This window comes from Haemaphysalis longicornis, unplaced genomic scaffold (genome assembly GCF_048455015.1).
Source record: "Haemaphysalis longicornis isolate Haplotype H1 unplaced genomic scaffold, Haemaphysalis longicornis Haplotype H1 scaffold_6, whole genome shotgun sequence".
Classification (NCBI taxonomy): domain Eukaryota; kingdom Metazoa; phylum Arthropoda; class Arachnida; order Ixodida; family Ixodidae; genus Haemaphysalis; species Haemaphysalis longicornis.
Window position 1 is genome coordinate 159931445 of NW_027526407.1, and position 13093 is coordinate 159944537.

Genomic DNA, 13093 nt, shown 5'->3' on the forward strand with positions numbered 1-13093 from the left:
CTCTGAGGCTATCCCAACCGGTCATGTGCGTTGTCATCTGTTCGAGAGGGATCATATAATTTCTACTTTGCTTACTCCTATTGCTTCATTGGTTAGAAATATAAATTTAATCGACCCACCAGCAAACACCACTCAGGAATTCCGATCGAGACACGCTTGGCAGGCTGGGCTCCATTGTCTCAGAGCGGAGAAAAACGCGTTAACACTATGTAAAGCAATGCGTGTTTTCGTTATACGTTTTTCTCCGGTTGAAGCTGCAATTTCTCAAGCCTTTCTAAACCTCTCTACAAGCCCAACGTGAGTTGCGCAAACTTTTATTGAAAGTAAATCCAAAGGTGCGCATTGTTGCAATGCGTACGAAGGTTTTGCGTGATATTGACTTTTCAATAAAATTTGTCAAAATTATTTTGGAGCCTTGCACTGCGGTACACCTTATACGTCTGGGGGTAGCTTCGCTATTTTAAGCCCATAGTTGGCTTCGCTCCTCATCATTGTGTTGCTGTCGAGTGTTTACTTCAAATGATTCCCTGCTTAAATTCGACCGTCTTCAAGCGTACCTCCGCGCCATTGGTCTTGCTGCTCATCCTTCGTATCCCTCCACAGCACCTCGCGTACCACAGTGCCCACAGCAGCGACACCTGCCTCGGCTCATCAGACCGCAGCGCCAGAGCCAGGGCCCACAGGTAGTCACGGCCGCCCCTGCATGAACCCCAGGGCACTACGTCACTCAGACACACACTGCGGCAAGCATGCTGTACATTGCTGCCATCGTCTATGAGTAGATTTTTCTAGACGAGGCAATACCAGAAACCGGCACTACTCAGATCAAACTGTACTCACACGCAAAACTCGGTAACAGTCTCCAAGAAAAGAATGTTGCAAGAAAATAGGGTAGATAAAGCCCGGCGAACATGTACGCAGATCATAATTTGTATCAGAGTTGAACCAGATGCTGTTGACTCGCGGATCAAAAGGGGGCTAACCCTATTCCCAGTGAGATTGGGCTTTTCGTTTGAGTGGTATACAACCAACATCGCAGCTCCCTTGTGAGTCCCCGCCAGACAACTCCGACTGTCATGGGGGAATAATTAATGACGATATTGGTAAATAGTTATTCGATATGTTTTTTGGAGTTTAATATTTGCTTTAATTATTATTTTCTGTGGCCGCAAACGTCCCCCAGCTTACATGTAATACAGTAAAACATATCACATAATAGCTTTGCCACCATTGCAGTTAGGTCGCGTAACAAAGTTTAATTTCAAACAAAGCTTTATCACCTCCAGCGGTTTTGGCATCGGAAGCACGTTGACCTTCATTTCAGCGCACAGGCAACGCACCCCTTGCAGCGCATCACGTGGATCGCCGGGTCCGTTAAAGGGACACTGAAGTGTTTTGTAAACATTGCGGGATTACGAGCGCGAATTGCAGTCCGGAGTCCTTGGGCCCTGTTTCGACCAGTCTGAGCGCATTTACGTGAATTTATTTAGTAGAAAAATCAATTCGAAAATGCTCTCCTCCTCTCTGCACCCTCGCCCATTTTCTGTGGCGTTTTCGTGTGACGTCGGGAGGGGATGAGCTGGCAATTGGCTAATCTACTGCACGGCTCCCCGGCCTTCTGACTGAGTCAGTCGGCACAGCGTTTCGTTTGCCTGTCGCCGACGGGTCGTCGCAATTCGTTCGCTCAGTTGAAACGAAGCCAGGACACGTTTGTGAATGGAAGAATGTGCCTTTCTTTACTTTTGGTAGTTTGTACGCTGTATCTACCTCCACGTCAAGGTCGCGTCACACAAGCGCTGCACAAGCGCACATGCGAAGCTTCGCTAACTGGTACACCAGTAGGATGTATAAGGCCTCTTGAAAGCAGGAGAAGAGCCAGCGAAGTCAATATAGGTACTAAGAAAATAAAATCAACTGATAGTTTTACCGTACAGCGTAAAACTAGGGTGCGGGAAGCACTTTCTTACGGTGGGCGAACAAGCACAGCGGTCAGAAGCACGACTACGCATCTGCGAACGCTTTTCTGTCTAAGAAATGCTATTGACAGACATGAAATGTTGTAGAAACTTGGGGGACGCTTACTGCATGACCGCAATACGACAAATAGTCGCCTAAGCTGCTTGGAATGCTAAAACTAAATAAAAGGGTAAAGTTGTTATACATTATACACCTTATATTTCCAACGTCGGCAGCGCTCGCCCGTGGCCGACTGGTCTTGAGCGCTAGGTATGTCATTGCAAGTATTTTGCAAGTCACGAGTTGGAATCCGCGCGGGTACGTTCTTTTTTATATAAGTTACTTTGTCGTTTTCCGCCAATGTTTTCTGTGCTGAGCTCACTTTTTTTGGCCGCAACGTTCATTGCTCCACGAACTAGTTCACAGAAGGCGCGCAGGCTGACACTGGCGCGTTAGCGAGTTCTCGTCTATAGGCGTGCTGTTGCCATAAGCACCGACTGCTTGCAGGCAGTTGGCACAGGCCAGAGTCAACAGACCCTTGGCCTGGTGCGAACACGCTTTTTACATTACAGGCATGAGTGCGGCCAGCTCCAAATATGGGAGAACAAAGCATGGCATTTGAGCGTCTGCGGGGACGCGGAGGGCGTTCAGCCAGTGCGTAGGCCTCGGTTAGAGATTTCTACGATTCCAAGCTGTCCTGGGAGCCTAATCTTATGCATTTTACAGCCGACAACTTGGCAGAAGCGCGGAGCTACTATTACTGACGTATTGAGAATGCCCATCCAACAATGCCGACGGATGTGAAGCACGTTGTTTTACAGAACGGAAACCGAAACTTGTTTGGTTGCTAACCTTGGGTATCGTCCAATCACGGTGTGTCTCCTCCCGTCGTCACTGCCTTTAGTTGGTGCGGCCGCCGCAACCGCGCATTGTAGTTTTTCTTCTTTCGCGCTTTGTAAAATAATTACTGACTTTTCAACCAGATAAACGATGAAAAGTGTGCTAATTTGAGTCAGTCTACGCAGTGCAAGCAAAAACAGGAGCTTGAAAAATTCACTTCTGCGTCCCTTTATCCCTTTAACAGCGCTGCGCCCAAACCTTTGCAATCAGTCAGATGGGTCCCGTGCAACGTTCACCGTAGGAGGCCCTGCCTTGCTTTCATTCTCAGCGAATGCAGCAAAAGATCAGTCACATCGCCCGAGACGCCCCAGCGACGCATGCGTGGGAGTCTGCGGGTTGTCGGCTGTCGATCAGCTGAGCGGCCGCCCCGTCGCCGCCGCGACGGGAGCTGCCGCGATATGAGCAGAGTGACTTAAAATGGGGCCTTGTGCGCAGCGCTGACAGCGGGCCCGCCGAATCACCCGATGCGCTTCGAGTGGTGTGTCGCCGGTATTGTGTCTCTGGTGAAAGGCTTAACTTGCGCGTCCTCTGCTAAAACCACTGAATGTACGTAGCTTTGCTTTAAAATGACCGCGTATCTGCCCGTTTCGCTTCGGCTGACGTTGAAATAAAACAGCCTTTCTGCTTCGCCTGCTATGGACACCCCTTATTACCTTCCGTTCCGGATCCGCCCGCACCTGTCAATGCCGTCTCCCTTCCCCACTCCTTCATCGGTCTTCTCTTTCAACTGTCTTTCGCTTACCTTCGCTCTGCTCTTCCCCCGTCTTCCTCGACAGCCCTCATTCATCCCACTTTCTCCAACTCTCCCTCCTTCCTTCCGCATCTCCTCACTCCCCTAACCTCGCATCTTCTCCCCGCAATACGCTCACCTGCGCCCACACGCATTCTACGTGCCCCTCACCTTTAGCAGGTCCTCACCCTCGTTTTCTCTTTCCTACTTCCACTGCGGTGCGACATTATCTAGGACCTTGTGTATGATCCTACCAGGCACCTTACGGCCACTGGCAATTGGTGGGGCACAGTTTATTTATCCGTGACCCACCCACCAGTTTTTCACGCGACGCCATCATCGGCCGTAGGTCACCCACGTGCGGGCATTGCTTGGCCACGAATGACCAGCCACTTATCCACCAACTACGTTTTGGTGTTTTGATATAAAACGCGCGGCGACTTTTCACCACCTCCAAATGACTGCGATAATAACGTTTCTCCTTGGTGTAACAATAACGCATTGCTAAAGTGATGAATGAAAGGGCTACATATTGCACTGTAATTGATCCTATTGTTCATTTGGTAGTTTTTTTCTTTGCCCAGCAGGCCTGACGGAACTCAACTCTTTTGCCGGTATTGAGTTATGCACGGTTTTGTGAGCCGGTTTGTGGTCCATTTTGTCATACAAATAATATGAGCAGGTTCTGTGCCTAACAATCGAAACACGCCAATATACATTCTGCTAGCTATAGCCTGATGGTATTTGTATGGTCATGAACGCACTTAGTCTTCGCCCTCTATCAATAATGTTTTGTAAAATACTTCTCAATTAAGTAAATTTTGTTCCACCTTCGAACTCAAGCTAAACCTATTTCGCAAGTGCCACAATTCAAAACAGTTGCACAGGGGTGGATTGCCCGAAAGAAAACCATGCGTGAGAAAGCGTTACTACCCCGGTCGGGTCAGCTTCGTCGGCTCGCCAACTCACTTTGTCCAGCACTCCTTTTCAAAGAAGCTTTGCAAAGTCATGTCGTCCCACTGTGCGGCCCGAGGACAGTTCCAAGGATCAACAGGTGGAACCTGCGCATGTATACCAAGCGAAATCACAGACACCTTGTTCACACCTTTGATTGTAGTCTTCTGCTCTATCACGCACGCGTTCGACGAATTCACCGCTTGACCTGTGCGTGTGCTGTACACAGTGAATATGCATTTGATGCCGCTTGAGCATCCACTGATGACCACTCATAAGCTTTTCGTGAGAAGCTATACCAGGGACAGTTAGACCGAATGCTTAGAGTCCTGAAGCTGCTGGTCGTACATCAGGCGTAATATTTTGCGTGGTAGGTTTCGTCCTCCTAGACAGGATACCCTTGACAGCAAAGCCAGCTTTTAAAGACGATAGTCTTTCTTCGGCTACCTAAACCGAAAATATTGGTCTCTCTGTATGTCAGTCTGCCCGTCCCTCGATTCAGCCTTTCTGCCAAAATCGGAAGAAATGCTTGAACAAGTTTATGTAGGCGAAATCTTTGTAAACGCATAATTCTGAAAATTAAGTTTGTTCTTGTCAGCATAAGCAAAATGAAAACACTTGGCATATCGAGGCAAAACATCAACCCTCAAAAACAATTTTCAGTGCTCTTTCAATTAAAAATGTATGTTCGCTTTATAATTCCCATGTCGAAAACCATACTTTGACATAAACATACAAAGAGAGAACCGAAGAGCCAGAATCACGTGGCAGAGTAAAAAGTTCAACAAAATAGCTCAGTTGATGTCGCACCAGCCGTACAACTCGCGAAGACGGAATTGGCTTCAGCAACTTTCGTCCGCGCTTATCGTCGGAGAGAAGAAACGATAGCAGGCGATCGTGACAGGGGGGCGCGGGTGAGAATAGAGGCATTGACGTGCACAAACGAAGGTAGACTATTGCGTCTGCATGACATTTGCAGAGAGGTGATCAGATACGCAGCGAATTCTTTTTGAGCTTTGCAGACACGAAATGTGTTTATGCTAGCAGGAAAGTGCTTTACGCCGGCGTCCGCCAAGAAATCATGACGACATATCCGCCACGGAAATGATATCGCCACAAAAACTTCAATTTACGTGGCTGCACTGGGATTCGAGCCGGAAGCTCTTTCGCCGCAACGGGAAGTACGAAACGCGCTCCCGACTGCGCTATTTTTTTTTATTACCGTTTTTCAAAACACACATCAAGTCAAGGGTAGTATAAAAACCGTCTGCCATGCTTTGGCTGACGAAAAAAACTTAAAATAAACATCGAAAGTACACAGTTCTTCCAAAACTGGCAGCCATTCATGGTCAGGGTCTTGTAGCTTGTGGATCTCGTACAGCATGGTTATACTTTGTGCAAAGTACTTGCTCACAGTGAGCGCTTCAGAATCAGCATGGCGTACGGCCATCCTCGACCTCCAAATGGCATGCAGGCCTAGGGCCATGATAAGATCGTACGGCACACTGCTATCACTTTGTACAGACAGAAAGCGTATACCATCTGGTGAAACGGGCAGGTCTTTTTTTAAAGTACCAACTACGCTATGAACAGACGCGTGATTAAGACGACAAACGCGCTTATATCTTTCCTTTCAGATGGTACTGCCGTCTAGGTGAGGCGAAGCGAAGTAGTGAATCATGATGCTTATGAGCGCCGACAGTGGGCGCCTCGATGCAGCGCTTACGTGTACGGGGGATGCGTAGCCTGTGCTGCGGAGAAGCCGACTTGCAGATGTCGCGCTCGTGACACAGTTCGCTGCTCCCTTTGCTGCAGCGGACCATGTGTTCACCAAACGATTCGCTGACAACCCCTTTGGTTTTGTTCACACGGACGGTTTTCGAGCGCCTGTGGTTGCTGTCGGATTTACGCAATGTTCCGGCGCGTGCAATCCAGTGTCTAACGTTGATGCGTATAATGGTGCCATACCGACGAAATATAAATAACGATGTGCATTTCATATCGATGCATATTAAACGTTCAACTGCTCGTGGGAAGGCACATTTCACTTTCGTTTTTTGCCGGTTCCTATGGAAAAGACAAGAACCACATTTTTTTACAAAAAAATGCGTGGCGTTCCTGTGTCGGTGCAAATGACTTCGAAACAATGTAATTATGCTCCTCCTGCCACCTTTATTTTGTCCTCTTCTCACTTTTCCAACCATTTCATAAGGCAAAGAAGGTTTGTTATGTTTGTTACGTTTGGTTATCGGATTATCTTGGATCGTATTATTGGTTATCTTATCCGAACGTTTGTTTAAGCTGGGTTGGTACAGATCCAATCGCCATATTTTGCTTCAGAGATTGCTTTTGTCTCCCCTCCCTTCGTCTAGGTTTGAACGTGTTACTACTTATTTGGTACTTAAGCGCCAATATCTGTGTAGTACGAATGAACTAGAACGCTAGTACTAATGACGTGGATAATAATAATAATAACGAGAATACATGTACGAGACACATAGTCCACTTGGAATCCATCCCAGGCATATCTCGCTAACGAACTAGAATCAGTCCAAAACCGCGCAGCTTCCTTTATAACCTCGCAGTTCTCTACAGAAATCAGCGTCACCGCCCGAAAACACTAAATCCAACTGCCATCTCTCGCGTCACGCCTATGCCTCCTGCACAGTTTCTTTTTCCGCCCGCAGTCATGACACGATCTTTTCAAGCTCCCAAACGGAACTTATTCTCACATTAACCATTTTAACCCCATTGCCCAATCAACGGCCGTACATCCGCAATGAACGACTCCCTTTTCCCCCATGCAATCACACTTTCGAATCACCTCCCCGACACCATTGTTGCCACACCTGACCGCACATCATTCAGTGTAAAACTGGAATCCGACTTTGATAATAACCCGTGGATGTAAATATATATGCTACCAGCGTACTGAATGTATAAATTTTTTTGCCAAGTTGTTTGTGCTCTTCAAACTCTAATTCCCAGTCCAAACAATTTTTTTTCGTTTGTCTCTTTGTTCACTTTTGTTGTCATCCTTCACCAAACTGCCATATGCTTATTTAGAAATTTGTTCACATTGCTTTGTAAACTTCCACAAAGTATTTGTTGCAACACCCCCCCCCCCCCACATTGTGTAATGTCTTCGGGTCTATAAAGATGCAATAAACGAAACGAAACATAGTAGAATGTTTACTAGTTCGCTACGATCTTGCCTATTTATACTTCGTGTTCGAACATTCTTTTGTCTGTTTTTTGCCCGGGTCAGTTTTCGGATTGAGTGACAGATCAACGAACGGGTAGAGAGAATTTTTAGTGCATAGGTCTCCTAAGAAGCGGGATCGTCATTAGATTCATCGAGCAGTTGGCTGCTACGACTATGTTTTTGCGGGATTTCATGTACTGGTGATATTTTATTAGGTCGGAGTAGAATGATAAATGTTTATGAATTTTGGTTTTGATAATTTGAATTCAATTTGAGGGGAACGTATGCAGCGAATGGATGTAATTACTGTGGTATAGAACGTCTCGAATCAAGTGTCACTCGCAGTTTTAATACAACTTAAATTAGCTCGCCTCACTTAAGGTATTCTACCAGCACAACGAGGTTATGCAAATCACAGCAACATGACCACCGCAATGCTTGCAGCCATATTTTTAAAGTTCAGTAAGGAAAATAAAGCCTCACTAATGCCTGAATAACTTTTCCACTGTAAGAAAGATCACGCTTTTTGCAGCAGTTTCGGATTTTTTTCACTGCCAACGATGTCTTGGTTCCTAAGAAATAAACAATTATTGCTGATGTTTATATTGTTTGTTTTCCTTCCATTTCATTTCGTGACGTTTCAAAATGCCACAAAGACATCAGAGAGCGCCAAGCCCAATTTCCCTCCATCGTCACCATCTTCGTGGCAGCCTAGCCTCGTAGGCTGTCACTTTTGTCGCACCGATCAGGAAAGGTATATTAACGCCATCTCGTTGTGGTGGCATGTAGGCAAGTTCGCCCACCAGGCCCACCCTTCGTGTGCGAGGCTTAGCGACACCAGTGGAGTGGGGTGGTCAACCACATGAGCGCAGGAGACAAAAATGCATGGGCAGTTGACCAAATAAGATGCTGGCCCTCTAGTTTCTAGTCAATTGCTGTTATGTTATCTGTTTTTATAGCTTTCGCTTATATATAAAGGTTTCCCAGCTATCAATATTTTAAAAGAGAGCAAGAGTGTTGCCAAAAGGAAACCTATTGCGTAACGTTTGCAGTACTGTGGAGAAGCGGACAGTACTATTTTGGTTACTGAGACCTAAAAAAATAATTGTAATTAATTATCTTACTCAAGAAGTGCTCTCCTAATCATTAAAGCATCAGTGAGGCACTTGTACGTACCCACGAGAGGCATATAGCTGCGGTATTTTAGCGACGAACTAATTTCGTATCATTTATTATCACTGATTAAGAAACCCCGCGAAGTATGAAAAATACCACGTGACGGCGCTCCCGCCTGCCTCATAAAGCGGCGCTCTCAAGGAAGCTGATTGAAAGCAACTGATCCGCCTGTAACGCGCCCGTAGAGACAGTGCGTCCCTTTGATAATCGTATGCAAGGAACCATTGTGGAATAATTGTGTTCGCCATACACAGTAGTCTACAGATATAAGCTGACTTGCTATTACACTTTAGAGTCCTTTCACTGAATTGTATCCGACAGTCAAATGAGAAACGATTCTGTCCTGTTTCTTCCACTCTTTTTATCTCGAACTTCTTTGGGCAGCATCCTTGTCAGTACGTTCGTAAATACAATAATGTAAAATCAAGATTCATTGTGCATTTGCTATACCTTCTTGAAGTAGTTTTTATTAATATTTAAACACATTTCAAGCAATACGTTCAACGGAGACTAGTGTAAGTACATTCTGCATGTGTAGTTTCACGGCAATCACACTTCATCCTGAACCTAAACGAGCAATAAAATACAATTTGGCAAAATGCACTTGTGTTCGTTTGTTTGACCTAGCTCCCGAATTCATTCAATTACCGCGAGAAGTGAAGTCTACTCACCTCTTTCATCATGTGGTCCATCTTGTGCATGACGTAGTTGATGTCGAACCAAACCAATGGGTTCTGCAAGCCGAAGATCACCCACGAGCCTTCGTATGGATACGACCTTCCCTAAAGATGTGTAAGAGGACAAACGCTTGCAACCGACCCGCTGCGGTTGCTCAGTGACACAACCAAAGAAAGACACAACTAAAAAATCGCTCTACTCTCCCATCGCGTCTAGCACCAAATTATTGTTCCAAGCTTCTGTTCCCTGTCTTGTTGCCTCGGTTTTTTCACTTATGAACCAACGCCGTTACGCCGAACCTACCTGTACTCCGGTGCATATCCATTCAATCCTGCATTCTTAATGATACTGCCACCCTCCGAAATTTCCGAACATGTCAGAGTTAGCTCTCTTCCTCTTGAAATACCTTACGTCCTTTCAAAACCCTATCTGATACTACAAAAGGGCACAGAAAACCATGACTTAAAACCAAGAGTACACAACACGAGGGGTGAGGAATGTCAATATGAACTAACAGCAGCCGCATTACACACATTTTGAGGTTAGTGCTCGTGCATTATTTTGCGCTAACTCTTTATGAACCAACCGGGCTTACTTCAAACGTTATATAGGCTGTGTGCCTTCATAACCAGAAAACTTCCTACGGACATAATGGCCTAATATGAAGAGAACCATTCCTCATGCTCCCCATTCCAGCTAATCTGGCATCTAGCAATGGAATAAATGGTTTACTATCTCTCTCTTCCTCTTGTAACAGTTTCCACTCGCAACGACTTAAAGCACTATTTTTTCAGTAGTCGCGCAGTGAGGCTGAGCGTACCCCAGAGAAGTTGATTGACTTGAGGCCGTCGAAGATCTTGTACGTCTTCACTCCGACCTCATGTGCCAGGCGAAGGATGTGGTTCTGGGTCGGTCCCACGTACGAGGCACCTTGGTCCACCCAGTCGACAGCAGCGTTCTACATGAGGGAGCCGGATGGCCGAAAAAGCATGCACGCCATGTGAATGAAAAAGATGATTAGATTTATATAAAAAGCCAGCAAACCACACTTGTAGTTTTATTCATTCGTCTTTTTATTTGGAATGCGATCGAGATAAAACTAACTTGTGCAAAAGGTTATTTTTTGTGCGACATAACCTCCAGTGGCTGTAACCATGCGGTGCTTATGCCGCCAACCGTTAATGTTTATCAAATAATCGTGGTGTTGAACTAATGGGTGGTTTAAACATACTACAATTATCTTTTCTGTTACCACCCCGACAATTTCTTTCGGGAACGTAACTTTGATAAACAGCATACCCATGTTGTAACGCCAGCAGGGAAGTGCTCCCTACAAAAATGTAAATTTTCTTTCATATTGTGACGTGATTGATCATAAAGTGAAAACTTCTTAAGTAAGAACACGTGCTGGCGCTCTTACTTTTATGGCAGTCACAGAAATGTAATTGAAATATCTCCCCGGACCAGCAGCTCTCATTGCCAACCCCCAATTTTCTGGTGCAGCACTAAAGAGATAGTGTTTATCTCATTATCTTTATAATATTTAGCCTTCATTTTGCTTTGTACTTTTTGTAAGCATTCCCCTCTCGTTTGCCTCCCTCGTTGAGCATATATTTAGGTAAATAAGCAAACAAACTACAAAAAAATCATTCTGTCTGCTTATATTAGTGCTCCATCCATCCACAAAGTTGCATCTTTACGTGCCTCCACTGCGAAGCGTATTGGTACACAAGATCAGACGGGGCCCATTACTGAATGTAATTTTATTTTAAAGGTCACGCCACAATTAAGGGATGACTACCAACAGAATACAGCGCACCTATGAATAGCTACGTAATCGCGTATGTAACAGGAACCAAACGGATCTCTAACCTAAACTCCCAAGTGTGACAACGAAGAGTTGCGTTGCCGGATTCCGTTAATAGTAATAAGATATAGTATTCAAAGACTGGCTGATTTCAATCACGGTAACTATTCGCAAACAGCTCTTTCGACCATGAGACAAAGTAACGGAGGCCTTGCGTTCGGGCTAGTTGGTATCAAATAACGTTCATCTTAAGCGCAGAAAAATACACGGACACCGAAGACAAGGACAACCGCCACTTCCAACTGAATTGTATTGAATCAGGGTGAAATATATAGAAGCAAAAATAAAAGAGATACAGAAAAGGTTACGATTATACAGAGATTGGAATAACGGAATCACTTGCCGCTGTCCCACACGTGCCAGTCATTACCACGACCAGTTCTTTTTTTGGAACGCTGCCTGCTTATCGGTCAAGGCTACTGGTGTCGCGCTGACACACTAGAAATCGCCTACTCGCATTTCAGCTGCCTCTACTATCTCACGTCTGCGCTGATCAGAGTCGTGAAACAATACCACAGAGTTTTAAGTATGGCTCACACTTGGGGCATTCACCGCAGTGACTATACAGGTTCCCATCCTTCTTTTGTGTACATTATTTTGATGCTCACGTAACCTGGAGTTGACGTACCGTGCCGTATTCCCTACATATACCTTTCCGCAGGCTAACGGAACACGGTACGCAACCCCTCTATCGCATTTCACGTACTTGTTTTGGTGTACAACGTTTCAAGCCAGTATGTTCTTTTTGTACAGTACATGCATCTCTGCAGAGCCTCTCGAGCTTTATTGGTGAGAACATTACAACGCGAACGCCAGCCCTCTGCCCTATTTTCTTTAGCCGATGTGCGATACCGTGCAATAGTAGAGATGGTAGAGGCAGCTGAACTGCAACTGGGCGATAGTAGAGATAGTATAGATAGTAAAGATAGTGAGATAGAAGAGGCAGGTGAAATGCTACTAGGCGATTAGAAGTGTGTCAGCACGACATCAGTAGCCTTGTCCGATAAGGAGGCAGCGTTCTTAAAAAAGAACTGGTCGTGGTAATGACAGACACGTGTGGGACAGTGGCAAGCGAGTTAGTTATTTTAATATGTGTATAATCGTAACCTTTGCTGTATCTCTCGAATTTTCGCTGCTATATATTTCACCGTAGTTCAATAAAATTCAGCTGGAAGTAGCGCTTGTTCTTGTCTTCCGTGTATTTTTCCGTGTATCCGTGTCCGTGTATTTTTCCTTGTGTCTGTGTATTTTTCTGCGCTTAAGATGAACCTAACGGAGCCCGTCCTCCGCTTTTTGAAAAACGAATTGTCGATTTCACAAACGTAGGCGATTGGCCTCGTCGGCGTTGCTTAGCTATTAAAAATCATGAATACATTTATGACTACCATAAATTTCCATGTCTCACATCCTCCTCTCGCGTGGAAAAAGTGATGATGGATGTACACCGGACATGATGAATGCTTTGCAGACAATGCCGTGAACATCAGATATGAAGAGCGACGCCTAGTTTTGCGGCACTATCTCTGATAGGTACGCCCAAGGATGTCTTCAGGGTATCTAAGCTTTGAGGTACTTCAGTAGGAAAAAGAAAACACGTTTTTGTATGGCAAAACGCTTAAATAGTAGA

At 45.4% G+C, this 13093-nt stretch overlaps 1 protein-coding gene across 1 annotated transcript in view; it reads right to left on the reverse strand.

Annotated features, from left to right (window-relative positions):
- Nucleotides 1-13093, reverse strand: part of LOC144143340 (amine oxidase [flavin-containing] B-like) — an 84687-nt gene that overhangs the window by 43970 nt on the left and 27624 nt on the right. Inside the window, exons 5-8 of the mRNA XM_077675108.1 lie at nucleotides 10420-10557; nucleotides 9593-9703; nucleotides 4556-4647; nucleotides 558-699 (exon numbers count right to left, since the gene is read on the reverse strand). Coding sequence (XP_077531234.1) covers nucleotides 558-699; nucleotides 4556-4647; nucleotides 9593-9703; nucleotides 10420-10557 — 483 coding nt within the window. The remainder of the gene's footprint in view (nucleotides 1-557; nucleotides 700-4555; nucleotides 4648-9592; nucleotides 9704-10419; nucleotides 10558-13093) is intronic.